This window comes from Nilaparvata lugens, chromosome 4, assembly GCF_014356525.2.
Source record: "Nilaparvata lugens isolate BPH chromosome 4, ASM1435652v1, whole genome shotgun sequence".
In the NCBI taxonomy this organism is placed as follows: domain Eukaryota; kingdom Metazoa; phylum Arthropoda; class Insecta; order Hemiptera; family Delphacidae; genus Nilaparvata; species Nilaparvata lugens.
Genome location: NC_052507.1, coordinates 49,090,175 through 49,115,882, shown reverse-complemented (window position 1 = coordinate 49,115,882; position 25,708 = coordinate 49,090,175). Strand labels below are relative to the sequence as shown.

Below are 25,708 nucleotides of genomic sequence, written 5' to 3'. Positions count from 1 at the left end.
GTCCACTTTATTATTGTACTTAGTGCATATTTAGTGATTACTCATAAAAATGTCATATTTTGAGATCAAGGGATAAGTATGGTATCATTAAGTTTTCCTTATGTTTTCAAGGATATAATAGCAGATTGAGATAATGATTTTCATAAAAATCTTAATATTTTGAGATCTAAAAATAAGTACAGTATCACCAATTTTTCCTTTTTTCAGGGTATAAAAGCAGATTGAGATAATGATTTTGATAAAATAATTTTTTCAATCCAAAACTACCAAGTATTTTTTATTATTCAATCTTTCCTATAGAGTAGACTAATTTATTTGAACATTTTTACACCAATTAAGAAAACGGTGGAGAATTCAAGACTGACTGTTTATTTTAACAACTTTCTCAAAGATGGTAGACATTGACGGCCGGTCCATTGGGCATCAAATCAAGGTCATAGCTGATGAGCACATCGATTGCCGAGTCGTACGCTTTTTCGAAGTCTGCAAATGCCAGTGGCTGCGGTGGCTCCATCAACTGCTTGTCGTGTGTCCAGTACTGCAAAGAGAACATATTAATATCAAGAGTTGATGGATGATATTATAAACATCTGAAATAATCTTTGAATTCGAAAAACACCTTTGAAGTGGAAAAATTTACTTTTTCAGTGAGAGTTAAAGATCCACAACAGGTCGAAACTTTGTAACTGCTAAAAAGTAAAGCCGCGTTTACACCAAAGTTATCAACAAAATGTTAATAACTTAATCCTCATAGTTTCTATTAGATTGAACGGAACTTGACAAACACATATAATCATCATGTGTATGATAAGTTATGTTCACTCTAATAGAATCTATAAGAATTAAGTTATTGAAATGTTGTTAATAACTTTGGTGTAAACGTAGCTTAAGTGTTCCCACTTCACAAGTGGTTTCTAAATTCAAAATTCAAATTAATAGTGAAAAAGAATAGATTCACAAAACAGTATAAAATACCGTGAACAATTCAACTGGGTTGAAATTTATTAAAAATTAATGATACCTATATTAGTCCGGGCGCAAATGTCATGAATAAACCCGGCTCCAGACATGTGTCATTCGGCAAGCAACGAATGTTCGGCGTTCGGCGAACTATTCGTCTTGATATTTGCCGATTAACGAGCACACATCTACACACATGCGTGGTTTGCTGAGCACTTGCTAGTTTTGGGAATAGCAAATACTCGTCAACTGAATGTCATCTACTGTCAATAACATGAACCATCTGTTATGTAGCTAAGGTGAACGTGATATTTTCGAGCTCAAAATTTGAGTGGTTTCATTCTTTATTTTGTACATTTGAATTTTGATTCATGTTTTTACATGATAATATATATTCTCAGATTGTGATTTGGTGTAGAAATTGAAATGGACATAACCTATGTATAATATTTGGACAATTTGAAACTAAATTAGGAAATTGGAAAAGTTTTAGGCAATAGCCTGTTTTTTCTTTTTCGATCATTGTATTGTTTGTGCTAACCAAATAAATAAATAAAATAAACATGGATCTCGATATTGAAGATGCTCTTCTTGCTTATCCTGCTTTTTTAAATAAACCAAACTAACCCTATGTACCCGGGTCAATAACTGTATAGAACATGAAAAGCACTAGAATTTTAACTTCAATTGATAAAAAAAAATATTTGTAGACATTTTTAAAATATTTAAATAATTCAGTAACCTAGACCGGACTGGTTATTATCTAGTTTTCATCAAGATTTGAATTATTCATTAACTAGCAGGTAACCCGTGCTCAGCAAGGGTCCATTTTAAAAGTTGACTAATTAAAAACTTGAGCGAGTAGAATCTTGAAGAGCTTGAAGTAGGCCTAAAACCATCCTCGGTAAATTATATGCAAAATTTCAAGTTAAATTCAGTCCAGTAGTTTAGGCGTGATGATGCATGAAACATAATTTTCCTATCCCGTACGTGTATAAGCCAGTTTTTTTATTATAAAATAAATAAGTTCTTCAACTTGGTACTAACATATTAATAAAAAAGTGACATATCGTAAGGCTAGTTTCACATTCATTCGGTTCGTTTCGTTTTCGGCAAATTCCGATAAGTGTGAAACGGTAATTCGGTTTGAATTCGGTACCGAATAGAAACCGCATAGAACCGAACGCCCACTTGACACTAATAAATTCCATCAGGTTTCAATTCGTTGCTGGCGAGACGCTACTTTCACACACTTTCGGTTCGTTTCGTTTTCGGCAAATTCCTATAAGTGTGAAACGATGATTCGGTTTGAATTCGGTACCGAATAGCAACCGCATAGCACCGAACGCCCCCTCGACACGAATAGGTTCCATCATATTCGAATTCGTTGCTAGGGAAACGGGAAAAAAAAGTCTTTTACACACGCTTGCCTTTTTTGTTTTTATTTTAAACTGATATCGTGATTATCTGTTTCAAAATTTCCCAAGTCAAAATCATATGGTCAATTCATTTCTGTTAGTTCACAGGAACATTTCTTTCTCAATGAATAGTTTGCTAAAAAAATATGAGATATAAATTAAAACTCAGGGAGAATTTTTATTCTTTTATTATTTTTTTTTATTTCTCCACGAATATTACATGATTTCATCAATGGAGAGAAGAGATGAAGTTTATATACCATGTGTCAAAACAATAAGAACAAATTTTCAATTCAAAAAAATCATCTCTCTGAACATCAAAAATTAACAAAATTAAAAAGAAACTATTCAAATAATTCACAATTTTTAATTAATTTTAAAATTTTGTTGTTTCAGAAATAACATATCACAATTTAACACAAGCTGTTATATTTAAATATACAAGCATGAACTGTGAAAATCCAGACACAGCTGTGTTTGAGAAGAAAATAGCTAATTGGAACAGTACGAATTAAAACCTGACATGTATGAAAGCCTCATTCGTTTTCGGTAACGAACCGAACCGAACCGAAAACGTACCGAACCGAATGAAACCGAAAGCGTGTGAAGCTAGCCTAACTCAAATCTTGTTAAGAAACCTTCCTCAACTTAATGACAACCTTACAAAATTGGACTGGGTATTAAATTTAGTTACCAATTTTAACCATTTGTTTCGGATATGGTATGTACATTTCACACGAACATTCGTCCACTTTGATGTGTTCAAAAGTCCCACAACGACCGGGAAAACAATGAGCACGAATGTTCACTGCTTGCCGAATAACACAAACATCCATCCACACTACTCGTGATTCGGCGAGTATGCTAGGTGTTCGCCGAATGATGCATGTCTGGAGCCGGCTTAAGGCACTCCAAGGCCACCAAATGCCAATCCCAACAATAAGAAAACCGTGTAACTCATGACTCCTTTCTAAACACTTTGGTGATTATTTTGATGATTTTCTCGAACATCATTGTTTGGTTAATTCTTAACACTTTGGTGGTAAAACCAATCCGATATCTCTCACAATAACTGTATAGCAAGCGATATAAAAATGTCTGTCAATAATGACCGACATCTTGAATTTTTCAATGATGTGAATTTTTTCGTTGTTTCAATCATCAATATTCTTATTCGGCTTGTTGTAACGGAGAGATTGAGACCATTTTTTGCAAGTCTCTATCTTGAAGTCATGAAAAGTTCGATTTTATAGTTCTAGCTAGTTACCTCATGCCTATGGAAAAACACACTAGAAATCATGCAGGGTTTTCTTTGGAGGGCGCTAGAGAACTCATTTTTCGACGTACAGCGCCTGAATATATATCGTTCCAAAGTTGAAAAAACGCTCTAAATTTCATAGATTCAAAATTTCTCTGTATCTCTCGCACAAAAAAGTTATAATGGAATGAAATAAGAAAAAAAGTTTTTTTTTTTTGCTTTAAATGGTTATAACTAAATAATATGCGTTTTAGAGGAAAATTTTATGAAACAAAAATTGTAGAGCAAGTTTTAAAATATTTTCGTTTAAAAAAAAGGTTGAATATCTTGAACGATTATTGAAATACAAGCGATATACCACAACCCTGAAAATTTTGGCGGCCATCTTGTTTCCGAGGTATTTCAATTCAATTCAATTCAGTTTATTTCCAAAAAACATAATACACGAATAAGAAATACAATATACAACATATTTTGGAATCCCCCTACTAGACTATCAATCTGTGTGTAGGGGGGGAGTTCCACTTTATACATAATAAGCTTAATCTGCTCATAGAAGTAAATAATAGAGAATACACTTATATTATGGATGTATTATTAATATTCTGATTATAAAATAGATAATATATTGTGCTGATGTATATTTAAGAATGAGTATGTAGGAATATGTATGTAGGAATAAGTATACTTAATACCTTGATTGATTAAAAGAATAAATAAAGAAGAAAAAACAATATTTTTTTGAAGACCGCAGTGGCAGGGGTTCCAGAAATTCTCAGAAGAGAGAATGAAAAAAAAACCATAAACCAGAAAGGCAAAACAGTCAAATCGGTTATATCAATGATAAAATAAATACCAATCAATTGTCTGGAAACCATGAAGTCGTGTTGGTCACCAAGCATAACGAGATTGGAGTAGTTCTTCTGAAGCTTCCCAACCAATCTGGTACAGCCACCTGTCCACCCTCTTCCTAAACACTACCAAACTAAATGCCTCTGCTTCCCTAATCACCCCTGGCACATTTCTGTACAAGATATGGGCCAGGTATGAAGGATTTGTCAATTCAGAGCCGTGAGTCAGCTGAGGTATCTCAAAGCTGTAATTGGATATGTGGCGAGTTGAGTAGCTATGGTTAACTGTTTCTCCCAGAAGTTCAGTTTTGTATTTTTTGATGTGGATCAACAAGGATTTAATAAAAAGTTGTCTAACATTCAGTATGGGAAATTCGATGAACAACTGTATTGTTGGGTATCTAAAGTCTCTCTTTAAATTTTTTTTTTATAATTGATCTTTGGGTGACTGCGAGAGGCTCAATGACTGAGGAGGAAGCCCCTCCCCAAGCTAGAATTCCATATAGTATTATAGATTGGACATAGGCAAAGTAAACTACTTTGCACTGATCCACACTCAGAACATTACTAAGCTCTGAAAATGCGTGAAGCAGCTTTCTGAGCCTATTCTTAGCACACTGGACATGTTGTACCCAACTCATCTTGAAATCCAAGACAACGCCCAGGTATTTGTAATGATCAACGCGCTCAATCATACTACAATATTACATCCAGCAGACCTGGGATCATTACAAGAATGCATCGTTAGTATTAGAGAGCCTGGATCAGCTTGATTTCTTGTAACTATTGGCATAAACTTCGTTTTTTCCACATTTACTGTAAGGCTATTGTGATCAAACCAGTTCTTTATTTTTGACAAAAATCAATTGAAGCACTCATGTACGCCTCCTCCCAAGTGCTCCCAGTAGACACTAGTGCTGTGTCATCAGCAAACAGATACAACTCACCTTCAACTACTAATTTTGACAGATTGTTGATATAGATTAGGAATAGCAGTGGCCCAAGGGTGCTTCCCTGGACTACCCCATACTCAACATTCTCTTTATCACTATTTTCACCATTGCATAACTGATTGCTGTCGATTGTGAAAGTAACTCTTAAACCATCGGAGAGAGATATTTTTTATCCCCAATGATTCAAGTTTTTTTATTAAAATTCTCCTGTCAACTGTATCAAAGGTTTTTGCCAAGTCCAAAAAGGTTATCAGTACTTTTCTTCTTGATTTAATACTACTTGAGATAGCCCTAGACATATTGTAAAGAGTATCAGATGTATTTTTGGACTTTTGAAAACCATACTGTGAGTTGGAGATGAGATTGTACTCGTTTAAATACTTCGTCAGTTGTATTTTTATACACTTTTCGATTATTTTAGATAATGTTGCCAACAAAGAAATAGGTCTGTAATTGGAGAATATGCCTTTGGGGCCTGATTTATAAATAGGTATTACTCTGGCTGTTTTGAGAGCGCAAGGAAAGTGTCCAACCAGAATGCTCAGATTGACTATATGTAGGATAGGATGTATTAATATGTCAATATTGTTTTTAATCACTCTAGTAGGGATTCCATCACAACCTGGAGCTGATCGCCCTTTCAAACTCTTCACTACCTCCTCCAATTCCTGCCTTGAGACCGGTTGCAGCTGAAATTCAGAGTCCACAGCATGTTCATCATCTCTCACTACTGGTGCATCCTGGGTTATTATAGAATTTGCTAGGTTTGTCCCAACTTTGGCAAAATATTGATTAAATTGGTTGGCAATTTCTTTAGTTTTTTGAGAGTCGATGACTTCACCAGGGCGGGAGAATGCACTAACGGGGAATGATTTACTATTATCTATACGACCTGAGATTTCGTTTATAACCGACCAAAATTTTCTAGGGTTACCAGTCGCTTCTTCAACCTTGTTTTTGTAATAGTTATACTTGGCTCGCTTGATTGCTGAATGTAGCATATTTCTATATTGAATAAACTCATTTCTAAGGAGATAGTTAAATGGTTGTCTATTGAGTTTTTTTCTGAGTTTATCACGATGTCGAATAGAATTTACTAGTCCAGCAGTTATCCATGGTTTGAGTTGAGTATTTCTAGATGAAACTTTTACTTCATGTGATTTTTCGGCAATTATGTTTTGTACCGATTCAATGAAAATATCTGTTGCATTGTCAACGTTGTTTTGTTCAATGACTCTATTCCAATTGTGACTAGAAAGTGTGTTCCTCACCTTTTTCCAGTCTGTTTTAATAATGACTCTATCTGTATTAGGCGGCTTATGAGTTTTTGTCGATAATATATTCAAGCAAATAGCATAGTGATCGGTAACCGAGGACTGCAGAATAACAGAAGATGCATTGAAGAAACGCGGAAGCTTGACAAAAAAGTGGTCAATACAGGTTCCGCTGGCCGGCCGTGTAATCTTGTCAATACAGGGCACAAATCCTGCGTCACTCAAAATATCGATATAATGCTCCTCAACAGAGCCAGGGGCAACATTCAACGTATCGCAATTGAAATCACCTGCCAGAATTCGGACGACACCTGGCGATTGTTCATTGCAATATACGTTTAACGCGTTTATGAATGTAGTTAGATTAGTGCTGGGGCTGCGGTAGACAGCTAGAATTTCGCATGCCGCCCCCGCCCAGGTAAAGGTGAGAGAGAGACAGGTGGCCAGACCGCCCAGTACCAGTTCATTGCAAGTGACTGGAAGTCCTTCATCGATGTAGACCACCAACCCATCGCTTTGGTTCAGACTATTGAATGATCTAAAAGAATGGTAACCTGAAATGTTAATTGGATGGCTGTCGTCGTTAAGCCATGCCTCAGTTAATATTATGCAGTTAAACTTATGCCCTAATCCCTGTAATACTGTTAAAAATTCGTCAAAGTTACGTCTATAACTACGTATGTTCTGATGAATGACCGAGAAGCCCATGCCACTGCCGTTTCCCATAGAATCTATATTACTAAATTTACCATGAAAGTTAAATATATCAGCACACTCTGTGCATCTTATTAGAGATACATCAAGTTCATCAAACGATTCTCTTATCATCCACCTTCTAGTGCCTTATGATCAGCATCCCAACGTGACAGCCGTTATTTATAGTAATTATTATAGTAAAAATGTAACTATTTCGTTTCACTAATTTAACATGTTAAAGCAGGAGAGGAAGAAAAGCGTTACTACTATTTTTATGTTTTTCTTTTAGATGACAATAACCCATAGATGAAAAGAAAATTATGTTGAACAAAATAGAGTGAAGGCTTGAATAGGTCAGTGGTCTGATAAAATAAAGCCCAAGCCCAGATTGCAAACTTGCCTCGGAAGCAATTTCAAGGTGCAATGCAAGATGCATTGCACGACAGAGACTAAGTTCGACTACGTTAATTAGCTTTAAAATATCAAAATTTAAATTTTTTAGTTTAGGCACTAGTTTTGAAGTGTAAATTGGACTTTTTGAAGTGAAAAGTGGAATATAACCTTCTTTTTGGAGACTTTTATTTGTAAAAAATTTGGGAGAATACAGTTTTGGGCTATGCCTGTTGTCTTTTCCCAATCATTTTTAATTATGATTGTGAATAAAATAATTAAAATAAAATGTTTACCTATTCATAACAACGTAAACATAATTTCAGCTATGACCTATGTTAAGATAAACAAATTTACGATGCATAAGTTTAAGACAAGTTTGGTATTATATATGTGTGGCATAGAAAAAAAAATGTATAGCCTATCAGAAACTAATGGCATTACGATATTATTCATGGTTATTAATTCATCCATTTGTGGAATTTGAACCTACAATATTGGTAAAACACAGTAGCCTAAGCTTAGTAATCTTAATTGAGCTGTGGTAGCACCTGTATTTGCCTGTGATTTCGACTTATCATCATCACGATCCTTATTATGCTAGACCTAATGAAGAAATTGAGACATCTTCTATGGCTGTTACCCAAAAATGACCACGGAATGACATTTGCGCCCGGAGTATATAGCCTAATGATGGATGATACCCATCAATAACCTATAATCACCAAAAGCTAAATTTAAAATATGCAACTATTATTTGATAGGCCTACTGTAAATTTGATAAATATTTTTATTACTTGTATTACTCATTTATTTATTAAATTCAACAATTCTGGAAACTATACTTCAATCATCACCATCTTCACTCCCAAATTTAGTACTCATCTTAGAAAGTCTTTCGGTTTAGTATTGAGAAGTTGTGTACCTCATAAAACACTTAATTAAGTATGCTAATTTATAAGAAATATATAGCCTACCGGTAATATAGATAATACGTAGCCTATTTTTCCAAGTAGCATAGCTTATAAACTTCTGTTAGAATATGTTATTGCAATCTAAGGTTTTTAATCACATATTAATCGTCAACACATTAGCAGACAGTTATACTTATCATTCTTATTATCATCATCCACAACCTTACACAACAAATTGCCGGCCAGATAGCCGAGTTGAATGAGGCGTTGCACCCTTCAGTCTGCTAGTGCTACCTGGTCGCGGGTTCGAATCCTGCTCAATCCCACCGAATAGGCAATCATCTCATAATTCACCCTCGCACTTCCCATTACACACGCACAAGCAAAATGCTCAGGTCAGCATCATCCGCAATAAAAAATCTACTACCCCTAGTAACTAAACTAACTACGCGTCGATGAATGCGCGTCTCAATAAGACGCCACTAAGAAATATTGCACCTTCATTAATAAACACTTTTATATCTACCTCAATTAAAAATTAATCCATTATTCTGTGTGAAAACTTTAATAATATGTAAACAATTTATCACTGTATACCTGAAAGTGCCTAGAAACAAAATACGTTTCAATTGAATGATATATTTGAGAACAAATGAATGGATAAATGATTATCTTGGTTTGAAGGTTTATGCAGCTATTTTATACAGTTATGTCGTACTCGTAAAAACGGAAATCAATTCAAAGTTATACGAGAGCCGTATTTGATTTGCAATATAATTTTCTGAAATGAACAACTAGACACTATACTTTTTTTCTATTACTATAGCCATAGTAATTATAGCCATAGTCAATACTATAGCCATCTAGTCAAAAGACTAATGAGCTAATTTCTTTTATCTCAAAATACTACTTGAAAAATTGAACAGTGAATTTCTCATTAGGAACTCTTACTGCTATTGTTTAATTAATATGTGCACTTATTGACTGCACTATAGAAGCTAGATTCACTCAATCACTGCTCTGCTCTTTCACTGGACACTAATTGAACAAGCACTACACTAGTTCAAACGGTTTCCTCCTTTTGAGCCTCCGCACCAACCCTCCATTGTCTAGCAGCTGGATCGCCTCGATGTTGTCATGTTAGTTAGTGCAGTCGCCCCTCGTGCCTCTCCGCATGCCTCTGGATCTCGGTGAACACCAGGTCGACTTGCAGGTCTCTATGAAGATCGCTGTTCCTGACATACCAATGAGCATCCACAATGTTCCTTAGCACTTTGTTTTGAAAACGTTGTATGACATTGATGTTGCTGTCTTTGGTACACCCCCAAAGTTGTATACCATACGTCCATACTGGCTTTAATGACTGTTTGTACAGAAGTACTTTGTTTCGGATTGAAAGGATAGAGTTTCTTCCGATCAGCCAATACAGCTTCTTATATTTGATTCCAAGCTCTTCTCTCTTCTTCTTGACATGGGCCTTCCAGCGAAGCTTTGCGTCCAAGGTCATACCTAGATACTTGGCATCATTAGCATATGGTACAACTTGGTTGTTGATAGTAGTTATTGGTATGAGCAGGTCCTTCTTATTGGTAAAATTGATGTGAATCGAATTTGTTTCATTCAATTTCATTCTCCACTTTCTAGTGCAATCTTGAATTTTGTTGATGGATCTCTGTAGTTTCTCTGTTGCAATATGAATATTACTGTCTACTGATAATATGGCTGTATCGTCTGCAAATGTTGCTGTATGATTCTCATCAAGGCTGGGAATATCGCTGGTATAGAGTAGGTGAAGAACTGGTCCCAGAACACTGTCTTGAGGAACTCCTGCTTCAATTTCCTTCAAATCAGAATATGAACTTTCATGCCTGACCCTAAAGTATCTGTCAGTCAGATAGGATTGTAATATATCTGTATATTGCTTTGGTAGCACTTTTTTGAGCTTGAAAATAAGACCTTTATGCCATACTTTATCAAAAGCTTGCCCTATATCAAGGAAAGCTGCTGAACAAACTTTTTTCTCTTCTAAGCATTTCTCTATTACATTTATAGTCCGATGCACTTGATCTATTGTTGAGTGTTTCACTCTGAAGCCAAATTGGTGATTTGGAATTATGTGCTGTCTCTCAATTATTGGTTTTAGCCAAGTCAGTAAAATCATTTCAAACAACTTGGATAGGGCCGGTAACAATGATATTGGCCTATATGATGATACTTCATGTGGCTCTTTACCTGGCTTCAGTAGCATTATAACCTCTGCTACTTTCCATATTCCTGGTACATATTTTAGTCTGAAAGAAGCATTCAAAATGTTCGTTAATTTCACTATTGCTTTCCTTGGTAGGTGTTTGAGGACTGAGCCGGTTATCATGTCAAATCCAGGGTTTTTTTTGTTATTCAGATTTCTTATTTCTCTTTTCACTTCTTCTACTGTGACACGCATCATTTCTTGATTCGGCTGTAAGATATTCTTATCCGCTTCTAACGGTTCCTCTTCACTTGAGTTGATTGGCTGGAAAACGTTTACAAGATGATCCACAAATGTCTGCGCCTCTTCATCACTACTCCTTGCCCATTGTCTGTCCTGCTTTCTGAGAGGAGAAGATTGTTGAATGGTTCGTTTTATTTTTTCAGCTGCCTTCCAGAGTGAGTAGTCCGTACTACATTCTGCTTTCAAGTTTCTCAAGTAACTATTAATTGATTCATCCTTGATACATTGAATCTCTCTCCTTAGTTATTGAGTTAGATTGTTCAAAACTCTTTTATCTTGGGGGAACGTGATTGCTGCCATCTCCTTCTAGCTCTTCGCTTTTCAACAATCAATTCTCTGATTTTCGCAGGGTAATTATTTCCAGTGGTTCTTCTGATTTGTGGGGTATTACACGATGCTGCCTGTTGGATATCAGTCACAAACTTCTCCAACTCCCGATCAATATTCTCTTCGTTCCTTAATGGTGAGTTCAATTCTATTCTTTCCTTCAGCATCACTGTTGGAAGCCATCCCAATCAGTGCGGCTATTTGCTAACGCTGAACAAGTATTTTCCTTCCGTAGAATTGAATCACTCAGAGTCATAATGATGGGTGAGTGGTCGGAATTGAGGTCGAGACTATCCTCTAAATGCAAATAATTAACTGATATATATTTTTTGTCAGGAAGAAATCTATGAGATCTGGGATTTTCCTCGTATCGGTGGGCCAGTAGGTTGGTTTACCAGTTGAAAGAGCTTCGCACCTCATGTCTTTCATTGCTTCGATGAGCTGTCTTCCCTTGTGAGTTGTTAAGCGCGATCCCCAATGCACGTGCTTTACATTGAAATCACCACCAAGAATGAATTCTCCTCCTAACATATCGAACAATGTCGAATACTCCTCTCTTCTGATGGAATATCTGGGAGGACAGTAAATAGCTGCAACAACGAAGTGATAATTTACCGCTTGAACTGCTACACCTATCAATTGAATTCTATCACTTTCATGTTTCACTTCTTCATGATGTTGTAGATTGTCTCTGATAATGATGGCACTCCCACCCCTCGCGACATTGCTGGGATATAAAGCATGATAGATCTTAAAGCTTTTAAATTTGATAAACGATTGATTTGTAAAGTGAGTTTCAGATATAAGACATATATCTATTTTTTCTATGTCTACAACTGCTTCTAACTCCTGTTGCCGTTGTAACAATCCATTCGCGTTCCATTCTATTATTTTTAGTGATTGAATCATTTGAAATTCAGTAGTTTACTCTGTTCTAACTTCTGAAATTTAGATTGTAGTGAGGTGATTATTTGCTCTTGTCTATCCAGTTTTGCCAAGATTAGCTGCAAAATATTGTTGGTGCCTTCTTCTACTTCACTTTTTGGCTCTTTCAATTTCGATCTATTTTCTTTTGAGACAATCTGGGCGAAAGTCAATTTCTTAACTGCACTACCATTGTTTAAATTGTGAGCTTCTGTATTTTCCGTGATTTTTGGTGGGATATTTTGAATGATTTTCTTTTGTGAATCTGCAATAGTTTTTGTTTTAGTAGAATTCCTGATTTTCTGCAATTCGATTGCAACAGTGCAACCTCGATAGCTGGCTGGATGTGCTTCACCGCAATGAATACATTTTGGTAGAGCATCGTTGGGTTTCAAACATTCCTTTGTTTGGTGTTTACCTGCACACTTGACACACCTAGGCTCCTTGTTACAATATTTTTGTGTGTAGCCGTATGCTTGGCAACGTTTGCATTGCGGTATCAGATTAGCCTTCTTCTGTGCTTCAACCTCCACTCAAATACTGTTTTTATATCTTCTTCTGCGCTGAATGATACCATGAACATATCTAATGGTTCTTTTGTCTTCCACCTCAGCTTGTTTACAACTTCTAGAACTTTCAATCCTCGTACTTTCAAATCTTCTAGAATCATTTCTGTACTACAAGAGTGATGAAGCTTTTTAATCATCACTCTTATTGGTCTCGACTGTTTATCTTCATAGGAGTGCCAGTTGAGCCCATATTTAATCAATTCTCTGGTAATATTCCGATAAGTTTCTGAACCAACTGCATTTACTTCAAATGTTTCTTTACTTAACAGTTTTATCCTAAATTTGTCAGCTGGTGATACTTTTTTCAAACTCGTAAGAAGTACATTCAGATTCTTAATACCACCCACAATGATTGGCGGTGGTGGCATTTCTTTCTTCTTCCTCTTCTCCCCCTCACTGATTGGTTTTTCCACGGGAGTTATTTTATCATTCAAATTCTGTTGCTTCTTTTTTGCAGACTCATTTTTGAGTTCTGGCGATGGGGTGCTAAGCTTCCTCTTCTTGGTAGCCCCCTTAGTACGAGTTCTGATCCATTCAGTTTCTTTAGCCAATTCTTCTTCATTTGTCGAGTAGTTCTCGGCTGCTGAGCTGGTAGGCTGTGGGCTATGGATCTTTTTCTCAATATTGAGAAATCTTTTTTCCAAATTCTGCATTTTTTGCAAGAGTTCAGAGTTGCTTCTCTCTAGCTCCTTCCTCTTCTCATCAGATTCCTTCCAGGCGATGAAAAGTACCTGCTCGGCTGAAAATTTGAGTTTATTTGCTTTTATGTATTGATCAGGTGAACACTGGATTTCTGGTGTATTTGCCATGTTGTTGGTGTCCATGCTCTCGTTAGAGGCTTCCCTTTCTTCTTGCTCTGATGCAGGAAAACTAGATGGCTTCACTAAGTCGGACATAGTGCGATTTCGCTACCATACATTTCAAACAGCACTCGTAGTCAACACTCACGCACACGGAAATGCGAACGGAGCTATATTACCGCCGCGAGAAGCATGTCGCTTTGCTTGCATAAAATACCGCGGTTGACGACCGATACTCGATGCAATACTTTTGTTCCACTTTTAATCGCGAACAAACTGCTGACTCACTACTTCTACACTACACTATTACTACTCCACTATACGTCCGTTCTCTACAAGTCCTAGCGCAATACTGTGACACTATACTGACAAATAAATTTTGTTTACAGCAGAACTGCAATATGTTTCATCTCACCCTATGATTTGTTAATTGAAACTTACTTGTAGCAATGGCGAGGGTGGAATGAAAAAGTATCCCGTGTCACTCTTGACCAAGAATCCTCGTATGCAATACTCGAAGCCTTCAGGCATTATGATGTCGCCCACTGGCTCACTGAAGTGCCTGTACACCTCCTCAGACTCAAGAAGCAGATCAATGAAGCTCTCCGCCACTCTCGATTCGTATTCTGATACAGCGTTGTCTGAAAATTGGTATTATAGCGTGTACTGTATAATTTGACATGGAAGGTAAAGTAGGCCTACCGTACGGATGAATCTCTAACGAACCTCACACACATTCATTTGAACACTCTTCATATAAAGTTTAGAGAAAGGCATCCGTGATAAACTTTCATAAATAATAATACAAGCTAAATCAAGCCGTGGAATCATAAATAATACAATAAGCTAATAGCAAACATATATTTAATGAAATACTATTGAATTCAATTCGGTCCGCGCAGCTACCTACTTATCCAGGGCAAAATATCCTACTTATCCTACTTACACATGTAAGGCAAAATTATATATAATTAATGTAAAAATTGGGATTTCTACCTGATAATACATCATCGTTTTCTTCTTCATCTGACGATTTACTTTCCCTTTTATCGGGTGGATTGTTCTTGTAATATTGCTTGAACTTCTTCATTATTTTCTTTACTTGATCTCCTTCTAAAGCATCTGGTTTCTGAAGCAAGTCGAAAATGGTAAAATCTCAATTAGATTTGAATCATGGATATAATCATAGATTTGAATATGTCATTACAAATAATAATAGTTATTTATTGATCTGGCAGTACTTTTAAGCCCTATATAATACTATTCTTGATAATCAGGAGATGAAATTCTTGAGAATCACTCTCGTTTCACCAATCGCTAATCAATGAATCTAAAAAAAATGAATCATCTTTCTACTCAATTATCATTCATCATCATTATCGATCTCCGTCTCCAGTTGCCCGGGTGCGGTTTACGATGCCTCGCCATGTCTGTCTGTCCAAGTAGAATTATCATTATTTGTCTGTCAATTATCATTATTTTTTCAATATATTTTATTAAAATGCTCTCTACAAACGTTTCAGGGCCTTATTTTAGTGATAAAAATAACAGAATGATAACATCATCAATGAATTACTTTTGGTTGATTTATAAATTTTTACAGTCCACTTAATGGGGACATGAATGAATTTATGGATCATTCATTGTGAAATATCTTCAACAGATTCTGTTGAAGCTTATGTAGGCCTACGTTCAAGTCGCAAGAACTACTCAATAACACATAGCTGTACTATACAGCCTACTGGAACGGACAGTAATGAACAAACTTATAATTTTATTAATTTATTGACAACATACAACACAAAATTATCGAGAAATAGAATACAAAATTAAGTACCCCTTACAATTAAAAAAAAAAAAAATATATATATATATATATATATAATATATATATATATAATATATATATATATATATAAATTGAAACAGGATACACACTACACAGATAGATTTAAAACAATTAAAAACTTACATTATAAACGAAAATTTTCGAGAGCAGGGCTCCCCTTGTCAATCAAACAGGAAGTGGTGCAGATTTGAATATTCCAACGGTCGTGACCACATAGACGCGGTAGAGATGTTGTGTAGACCATAGAGCACAGACAGTGCAGTACAGACGAACGGAGGAGTACTGATTGAAGGAGTATTATGGGAGTAGTTGGTGGACCATTATGGGTTACAAGTGGGAGATTTCAAATTTGAGTGAGTTATGGATAAGGAAAGATGTAGATCATGGATTGATAGAAAAGAGGAGATTTAAAATTAGAAATCAGGAATGAAGTAGAATAAAATTAGAAAATAGAATTATAGAATTGAATTAGAATGAAATTTATTTTTTATTTTTATTGAAAATTTATTATATATTTGATAGCTGTGGTAAACCTCCGGATCAACAATCACAGGGATTCCTTTAAAAATAATGCTTCCCTACCCATCCTCACCCATGGCTCTGAGCACAACAAGAACTTTGACCAATGCTTCAAAGTCAAAGTCACAATTATTATGGATCATGTACAAAACTGCTCTCAACCTCGAATTTATAGCTATCAATTGTCAGGAAAGTTTTCATGTCTATATAATTACTTCAATGATAATTTTGTCTCACCAAATTATTAAACAACAATTTTGAATTTTCAAAAAATTGACATTTCCAACTCAAAATAACAAACCAAAAACAATACCAATACTTTCAAACTATTAAAGTTCTATTGAAATGTTTCTACGAAAGGAATGTAACAACACTTACGTTGAAATATTCAAGGAGATCGATGTCAGCATCGTCATCCAGACTGTCGCCCCCAGTTATCTTCAGAACATCTGGTTCACCATCATCTTCCTCATCCTCATCCTCTTCCTCTTCACCATCTTCTTCATCCTCATCCTCATCTCCGTCTCCTTCGCCATCTTCACCTTCACCTTCGCCGTCAACATCATCAGCATCAGCATCATCATCAAAACTCACATGACGCTCTTCGTCAGTGGATGGTAGTTGAGACCTTTCACTCACAGAGCTTTTACGCTAAAATAGTCGAAATGAGAAACAATTATTCACCATCTTTAGCACGGCTCCAGATGCTATATACAAGCAACGATAAATCCGAAGGTCGGCCGTCAGAAAAACTAACATAAGAATGAAAAATATCTACAGGTTTCTGATAACATGTGTAATAATTTCCACAGATTTCACTGTTAAGATTGACCTTGTTTCCCTTGAGGCAGACTTTAAAATTTACAATTACATGTGGAGCTGACATCAAGTCTCAAGATTTTAATAAAAACATATATCAATACCATTGTCGAGATTGCTATGGCAGATGGTCCAATTTTTTATCAGAATTTGTTCTACCATGGCTCAAAGCTATTATGGTTTTTCACAAAAGCCTGGTGAATTTCAATCTGAATTGAAATTTTTAAGCTGGGTATTTCTGAACTTGAATTTTAAAAAACACTTTTGGGTTCCTTTTTCTCTTTAGGACAACTCGTGTAATGAAAGCACAGATTTAAATTGTCAACCACTTTTTAAGTGTAGCCATAATTAGACAAATAGTTAAGTTACCATAAAAAGTGGTTGACAATTTAAATTTGTGTTTTCATAATGGAAAAGTACCACAACATCACTCACAACACAACTGTAAGACTACTAGTGCTATAGTCTGCTCAATTATTACAGAACAACCAATGGGGTTTCCAAAATGTATTCATGCTTTTACTTAGCAGAACAAAAATTCATTTGAAAGAAGGGCTTTAGTTTTTCTATGTTTCTTAAAACATATTAAATCCAACCAATCAAAATCAATAGAACGGTTGATTTTAGAAACCAGGTTAAATATTGACAACATACGGCTATCTAAATTTTACTATTAATAAGGGATATCAGCAGTCCTCATGAAAGTTGAGAGTACTAGCAAAGTCAAAGTAAATGTTTTCTTCGCATTTACACAAAAAAGGAAAATATACAGTTTATGATGATTGGTTACAGTTATAACTTTATAAAATCCTGATCAAACTTATGAACCACATACCTTCCCCGATTCAGAATCTCCAGAATCTCTTTTATTAAAAATTGCACAGATTGCAAAACAGCAGAAAATTGAACATAAAACACTCAAGAGTTTTACGATCACCACAAATATCAGATAGAAGAATATGAAAATATTCAAGCAGAATTGCATTACTCTGGGGAAAAATGAAAAATAATATGAAAGGAGAGCTAAATATAATAAAGGAAATAATTGGCTTATACACGTACGGGATGAGAAATTCACGAATTTCAGTTCGTAAAGTTTTTAATTAGACCCCTTGCGGAGCATGGGTTACCTGCTATAGCTTATAATATAGAATAGAAACTTTTAAAAGTAAAAACTTTAATTAAACCCGTTTTAAAAGTTTATGGATTATTAAAATAATTCATAATATTTTTGTATAAATAGGTTGCTATTTATTCAGTTGTTAAAATGTGAATAATGTTCAATGCTCACATAAAAATTATAATGAAATACAGTCTCCTATAAAAATATCTCATCTAACATAAAATCACTATTTTGAAAGAGCGCACACATGTACCAAATGTTCTCGTATCGCAGGAGAGAACTGTTCTTATTGACCTCATTGGAAGTGCACATATACAGAATCATATAAATTAACACGAAATAAAGTTATCAATATTGTTATATTGACAAAAAATAATATAATACGTGTGAACTCTTCAGGGATATGAGGTTTTTAGTGTATAGTTTCTCGAGCAAGGAGTATTTTTAGGCTAAAAATAGGATATATTTTATGTTAGTGTTAGGAGTGATACTATAGTTTGTCAATTTGATGTATCTTCAAGTATATATAGCATGCATTAGACAGGGAATAATATGAAAGTATATATCGTAAATTTTCAAGTATATATAGCATGAATTTAATAGGAAATAATATTAAAGTATATCGTACATTTTCAACGGCTAATGACTGTGTAATTAATATAATCTGAAAAAATTAAAATAAAAGTTGATAAGTTTTCACTCACGGATTGGGTTGTTGCTGGCCATCTTCAGCTGACTTGCTTGCGTCTTCCCCCTCCCCTTCCTCTTGGCTGGCCGCAGTCTTGGCTTTTCCTGCACCCACCAATGACATGCCAGCTGAGCTGATCGTTGTACAACAACACACGCCCGATAACGCTTTCAAAAAACCTTCAAAACAAATTGAAATTAGTACTTGATTAACAGTAGACTTGGACCGGTTGCACAAAAGACTGTTAAATTTCAATCATAATTAAATTCCACGAGAAACAATCAGAGAGGGTTTTTTTCTGAGAAAAAGGCTTCTCTGATTGGTTATCGTTGAATTTAATCGGGATTAAAAGTTAACAGACATTTGAGCAACCGGATGCGAACAGTACAGGAAGGTCACAATGTAGCTTTCAATTTCCACTAGTCAGCAACTAGTTTCAGTTGTTTATTCTTTGTTTGTTCTAGTTTCAGCTTAAGTTGAGTGCTCATTTGAAAAGTTTCTAAAATTTTCAAGTAGCAATCTTAAGTTAACCTTCTATCTAAACTTTTATTTCAAGTTTTGAACTGTTCATTGTCTGTTTCCAGTTCGATTTTCTATTAAAGATACCTTTTTCACGATTTTATAGAATCCTGGGAAATATTTTATAATCATTGAGCAAACTAGAAAAAACAATGCAATACTGCAAACAATAAATAATAGAAGAGCTAACGTTTAGTTACCAAGCAGCAGAGGACCAATCAAGAAAGCTATCAACAGATAGCTCCAAAAATTGAAATTCTTTTCAAAAACAGACTTTTGTTCAAAAACTATTGGAATAGGCAGGGATCCCATAAATCCAGCCGCATGGTAATGTTCGATGGACATTTGGTCGCAACTGAGTCCTTTGCTGGATGCGCTACAGGCGCACAGGCAATGAAACAGGCAGAAGCAACGATCGTACCTCTGGATGCGGATTCGCCTGGTTGCCACTATCTCGTGGTTGTCGTTCAAAACGTCAACTGCAACAGCAGAACATGGACGAATAAGGTCTATTTCAAGAGCTAAACAAGATTCCTAGAGGTTAAGAAAGAATACAAAAGCATCATCGATGTAACATTAGGAATAATTAAATAGGTAGTTCCTATGTGCACTTCATTGACTTCACTGTAATGAAAATTTCTATAGTCGGTTCTGGGAGCCGAGAGACGATGTTAACAAACATGCGCGTGTGAGAATGAACCTTGTAGCAGATAAATACCAATTCACAGTAGTCATCTAATATGACTTTGTTCTTTCATAGACTGAACTGAGTAATAATTACAGTAAAGCCTAGTTTATACGATGCAATTGGCGAGAAAATTGTCATAGGGCAACTGACTGGCATGAAATTATTGTCTTCGTATAAACAATTCAGGGCAATTGTCTTACCAACTGTCCCGACAGTTGGCCCGAAATTCAACTGTCTCCGGGAGTAGACTATGGACAGTCTGACGTTATTTTTTAATGAATAACGATTTGCCTGGCTTGGCTGCAATCGGTAAAGCATGAGTGCAAAAATATACAAGTCTGGTTGTGGTTTTTAGAACACAACTTCGATAAAATCCTTATAGGCTCGCTCAGGAGCTCCTGCAGTTTATTGCTCTTGGACAATTTATAGAAATCTTTGGAAGGTATTATTTCCAGAGATTTAATTAACAATGAAATATTATTATTATTATTATTATTTTTCATCCACTGACCTCCTATAAAAGGGGTATTTGGACTTGTCAATGTCGTAAGTCAATAAAATACAGAACATAAATACATAAATGATAAGTCAATATATTTTTTTTCTCTCCAAACCTTATCTCGACGCTCGTAGTTTAGAACATAAATAGGCACATGAAAAGTCAATACATTTTTTTTCTATTCTCTCTAAACCCCATTTCGACACTCGTAGTACTCTCTGAACTCTTCATTTGAGTACGCGCATATGGACAGCAGCTCCTTCTTTAATTGATCTCTGAATTTTGTACCAGTCATTTCTTTCATATGAGCTGGCAATAAATTATACAACCGAGGTACCAGAACTCCTAACACCTCGCTCATACATGGTTGTCTGGTGTGTGTCGTCTCTTAGGTTGTTCCTATATCTTGTTGGGTATTGATGGAATGTTCCGCCTGTATTAAATTCATGTAGATTTTTTTTAATGAAGCAGATTGTTTCGAAAATATATAGGCTTGGGAATGGGAGAATTTGAAGTTTTTTGAAAAGGGGGCGACAACTTGTTCGAATTGATTCTCCCATCATCACTCTCAATGCCCACTTCTGCATTCTGAACACCTCAACTACGCAACTTGAATTTCCCCAAAAAATAATGCCGTAGGTCAGGTGTGAGTGAAACAGTGCGAAATAAACACTTCTAAGAGCCCTGGAGTCCAATATAGCTTTCAAATTTCTCAGTACGAAAATTGCTGAGTTCAGTTTGTTTTTGAGGTATTCTTGGTGAGGTCTCCAAGAAAGGTCAGAGTCAATCACCACTCCAAGAACTTTTATATCATTCACGGAATATATTGCTGTGGAAACCAGCTTATTCCATTAATGATAAAATCGGATGGTAACTTTCTTAATAATTCAATACTGATAATTTGATAAATAGATATGAGATTTGTCATGCGTGGTATTGGGGAATAAAATAAAGGATACACCATATAAAAAATTTGATACATATATTGTACGAATAAGTATTAAAAGTTAGATAAATATGGAAATATATAGAGCAACAAACTCACACAATAGATACAAGAATAAATATATCAAAATAAAATATCACAGACTGGTACACTACTTTTTAGCTCTTTAGCACGAAATGTTACCATGTGCTTTTTTAATTCATTGATAATATGCATTTATTTGTATGCAGCTTAGGTATCGACTTGCTGTTGCTTGTCGATTTAGAAAATCTCACTTTATATCTTCTTTCCAAAAATCATAAAATAATAAATTGATAAATCATAGATTATAAATATATTAATTTCTATAGGCTTCAGTATATTTCTCAATTATATATATATATATATATATATATATATTATATATATATATATATATATATATACAGGGTGTCCCAGATAAGGTGTAAACCCCGGCTACCATAGATTTTACATGCAATTTGCAACAAAAAATGTTCAGTAAAATTTTCTCCTATCGACCTTCGTTTTCAAGATATATCGATTTTTCGATATTTTTCAAGTAGGCGTACTTCCAGTCATTAAATCGTCAATAACTCAAGAACCATTGGTCTTAAGTGAATTTTATGGACATCGTTGAAAAGAGGACAAAATTTCACATCGATTTGAGGTATAAAACATGCCAAAGTCGTATATTTGCCTGTATTTGGTCTCATTCGAAAGATAATCAAAAAAAGGAAGTTTTTGCGCTATAAAAATTATTTCGTACCCTGGAAAAAAAATCGAGAAAAATGTGTCTGAAGTTTTCAAAAAAACTTCTAAAATCACTCTTTTTCAACTTTGACAGCTAAAAAATACTACTCAATAATCGACTTTGGCATGTTTTATACCTCAAATCAATGTGAAATTTTGTCCTCTTTTCAACGATGTCCATAAAATTCACTTAAGACCAATGGTTCTTGAGATATTGACGATTTAATGGCTTAAGGACTCAATGGGATGCTGCAATCGAGAGGTCTATGTCGAATGACATCAGAATACTGGAACTGACTACGGAAAAACAAACCAATGAGGTGTCTTCTCAAACTGATGAAAATATAGGTTTTGTTGAATCACAGATTGCATCACTAAACAACCAATTGGCATCCATGTCGACAATTGAAGTATTAGAGGTCGACAATAAGACGCTACGGGATGAATATTTGTTGTCTACAGAGGAGGCAAAGAAATGGAGAGAGATGTACTTAACTTTGTCAGAGTCCAGGTCTAGTGATAATAATTCACGATTTGAAAACCTCATAGATCGGTGTAATGATCGTAATAAGGGTGAAAAGGGTCGAAAACATCGGGGCAGAGTAGAGAAGACTGTCATTAACTCTAATATAAAATCAACCTATGCGAATATGAACATCTACAGTGACAGTCATGGAAGGAATATCCCACTCTTGATCAACTCCATATCACCAAATTTAAATGTTTATGGATGTATAAAGTCCGGTGCAAAATCTAAAGCTATCCTGGAGAGCTGTGTTGGACAATGCGAATCATTCACAAAAAAGATACAGTAGTTATAATAAGTGGTACGAATGACGTTTCGAGCAATGAAGCAAAAAATGCAGTGAAATCGATAAAACGAACGATCAACAGCCTTCAAGACACGAATGTTATTATCGCTAACCTACCGCATCGTTTCGATCTGATGAACAGTTCATGTGTAAACGTCGAAATAGATAAAACGAATGAACGAATTAATGACTTGTCAGTGCGTTTCAACAATGTTAAGATTTTAGATTTAAGTAGGACTAGTAGAGACATGCACACAAAACATGGGCAACATTTAAATTTAAAAGGGAAAAAATATGTCCGAGATGAAATAATTAGACTAAGCGAAATGTTTCATAATAATGATAATAATCAGGTTATTGAATTTTGTGTGACGGGCATTATGATGATAGGGGACATTTTTTAGGATTTTAAATTGCAATAAGGGCAAGAGTCAATTCACTTCCAAACAAGACGAATTTAATATTACTTGTGTTCACCAAAAAATTAACTTAGATTCGCAGAATAATAGAAACATTGATATTAGTTCTGAGCACTTGAATATTCTGAACTGTTCAAATAGTTTGAAAATAATTCATCAAAATATTGATGGAGTTATTAGTAAGTTGAACCTTTTAGACAATCTGGTTGAAGAAGAACAACCAGACATTCTTGTATTGAGTGAACATGGTCTGAAGGAATATGAAATAGCTTCTCTAATAATTAGTGATATGCATCTAGTCTGTAGTTTTTGTAGGGATGAGAAAAGGATGCGTAGCTATATTTGTAAGTCGTAGGTTTGTAGGTTTTTAGACATTACTTCCTCTAAGTTCAGCAAACTGAATATAGGTGATTTATGTAGCACTAGAAATATTGAAGTGTGTGGTTTCAAGTTTTATATAGGTAAGGATTGTTATGTTGTTGTGGGCCTGTATAGATCTCCAAGTGGAGACACAAATGTATTTTTGAGCGGCTTGAAATACTGTTTGATAGAATTTTAAAAAAATGTTTCTGATAGGATTATTGTTGCCGGTGATTATAACATAGATATTTTGAATAATTCTCCCAATCGTAGAAAGTTAATTAATGTTCTACATCAGTTTGATTTACACTGCAGTGTTAAAGATCCAACAAGAATTACAAGATATAGTAGGACAGCCATCGACAACATAATAACAAATATCAATTGTGAATCATATGTTGCGCAAGTAGTACACACTTTGTTGTCGGACCATTCACCATACTGCACAGTTTTTCTATACAATTAGCTCATGTTTCTGGTAGATTTAAAGCAATACCGTTTAACGCTCCTGTGTACAGCTGCTCTCAGAAGAATATTAGTAATATGATACGTTCATTGAGTATGGAGTCTTGGTTGTCTGTTTATGAAAAATCAGATGTGAACACACAATTCAAGCAGTTTCATGAATTTTTTAAATTTTATAATAATTAATGCTCTTTCATTGTACAAATCAGTGACAAATAATAAAATATCTGTAACAGACTTTAGAGAAAGCATTATCATTAGTTGGCTAGGTATGGACAACTTGAACATCCAACAACCTGAAATGGTTGGAACACATCAATTAGTGAAAACTACAAGAGGAAGATGCATATTGTGTTACAAGAACTTAGTACGTGAAGTCGGTCGCAAACAAGCAATTCTGAAGACCAAAAAAGTGCTATTGAAATGCAGTGAATGCAACAAGAGAATGTGCAAAGAATGCTTTTTCAGAACCCATGTAGCTAAAAAGACATAATTTGATTCAAAATATTCACTTTTCCTAGGATAGGCTATTTTATTTTGACGATTTTTATTTCATTTGACTCTAAATAATATGTAAGTATCTTTGTTCCACATGTAAATAAATATTTTTCACATTCATATGAATGTGAACTGTACTTTAAAACAATCGTATAGAAGGAAGCAAAATAAAAGGAAAATGAAAGGATATTGGATTACGGAAGAAATTATTCAGATTAGAAACATATTAAAATTAGTTAAGATCAAAATAGATAATGGAGAAATAGTTGATAGGGAGCTGATAAAACGAATTCAACAAAATTATGACAGTGAGGTTATACAAGCCAAAAAACAATTTATTAGTAATTCAATTTTAAGTGCACCAAATAAATCTAAGAAAAGCTGGGAAATAATGAATGAGCTCAGAGGCAAAAGAAAAAACTGTAACCGAATATAGAGCTAGAAAAAAATGGAGAAATCTCTACAGATCCTAAAGAAATTGCTAACGCTTTTAATAATTTTTTTATTTCAATGGCACCAACTTTGAATATATCAAACTCAAGTAAGAATAATGACAATGCTTCTTTTTCTAGGAAACTCTACCGTTAAAACTGTCTCTACCTTTTTCCAACAGATAATAATGAAATACTTAATATAATAAAAAGTATCAGAACAAAAAGTAGTGTAGGGTTTGATAATATTCCAATCAGCATAGTTAAAGCATGTTGCAATCAAATAGTCGAACCTCTAGTTTTCATAATTAATAACACTCTTCAAACAGGCATCTTTCCGGATTTACTCAAAATAGCCAAAGTTAAACAACTATTCAAAAATGGTGTCAGAAATGATATTAATAATTACAGACCTATTTCCATTTTGTCAGCTTTTTCTAAGATTTTTGAGAAATTGATATATAACAGGATGATGAACTATCTGGAGAGATTTGATTT

General features: G+C 34.8%; 1 protein-coding gene across 5 annotated transcripts in view; it reads right to left on the bottom strand.

Moving 5' to 3' along the window:
* Positions 1–250: 250 nt before the first annotated feature.
* Positions 251–25,708, bottom strand: part of LOC111062487 — a 40,586-nt gene continuing 15,128 nt past the window's right edge. Inside the window, exons 8-14 of one of the 5 annotated variants that reach the window (XM_039425734.1) lie at positions 19,543–19,821; positions 18,840–19,002; positions 17,848–18,001; positions 16,572–16,844; positions 14,822–14,954; positions 14,267–14,466; positions 251–538 (exon numbers count right to left, since the gene is read on the bottom strand). In XM_039425734.1, the coding sequence (XP_039281668.1) occupies positions 386–538; positions 14,267–14,466; positions 14,822–14,954; positions 16,572–16,844; positions 17,848–18,001; positions 18,840–19,002; positions 19,543–19,821 (1,355 nt within the window). In that variant the 3' untranslated portion in view covers positions 251–385. The remainder of the gene's footprint in view (positions 539–14,266; positions 14,467–14,821; positions 14,955–16,571; positions 16,845–17,847; positions 18,002–18,839; positions 19,003–19,542; positions 19,822–25,708) is intronic. The other 4 variants (XR_005571038.1, XM_039425735.1, XM_039425736.1 and 1 more) reach the window with 4 other exon arrangements.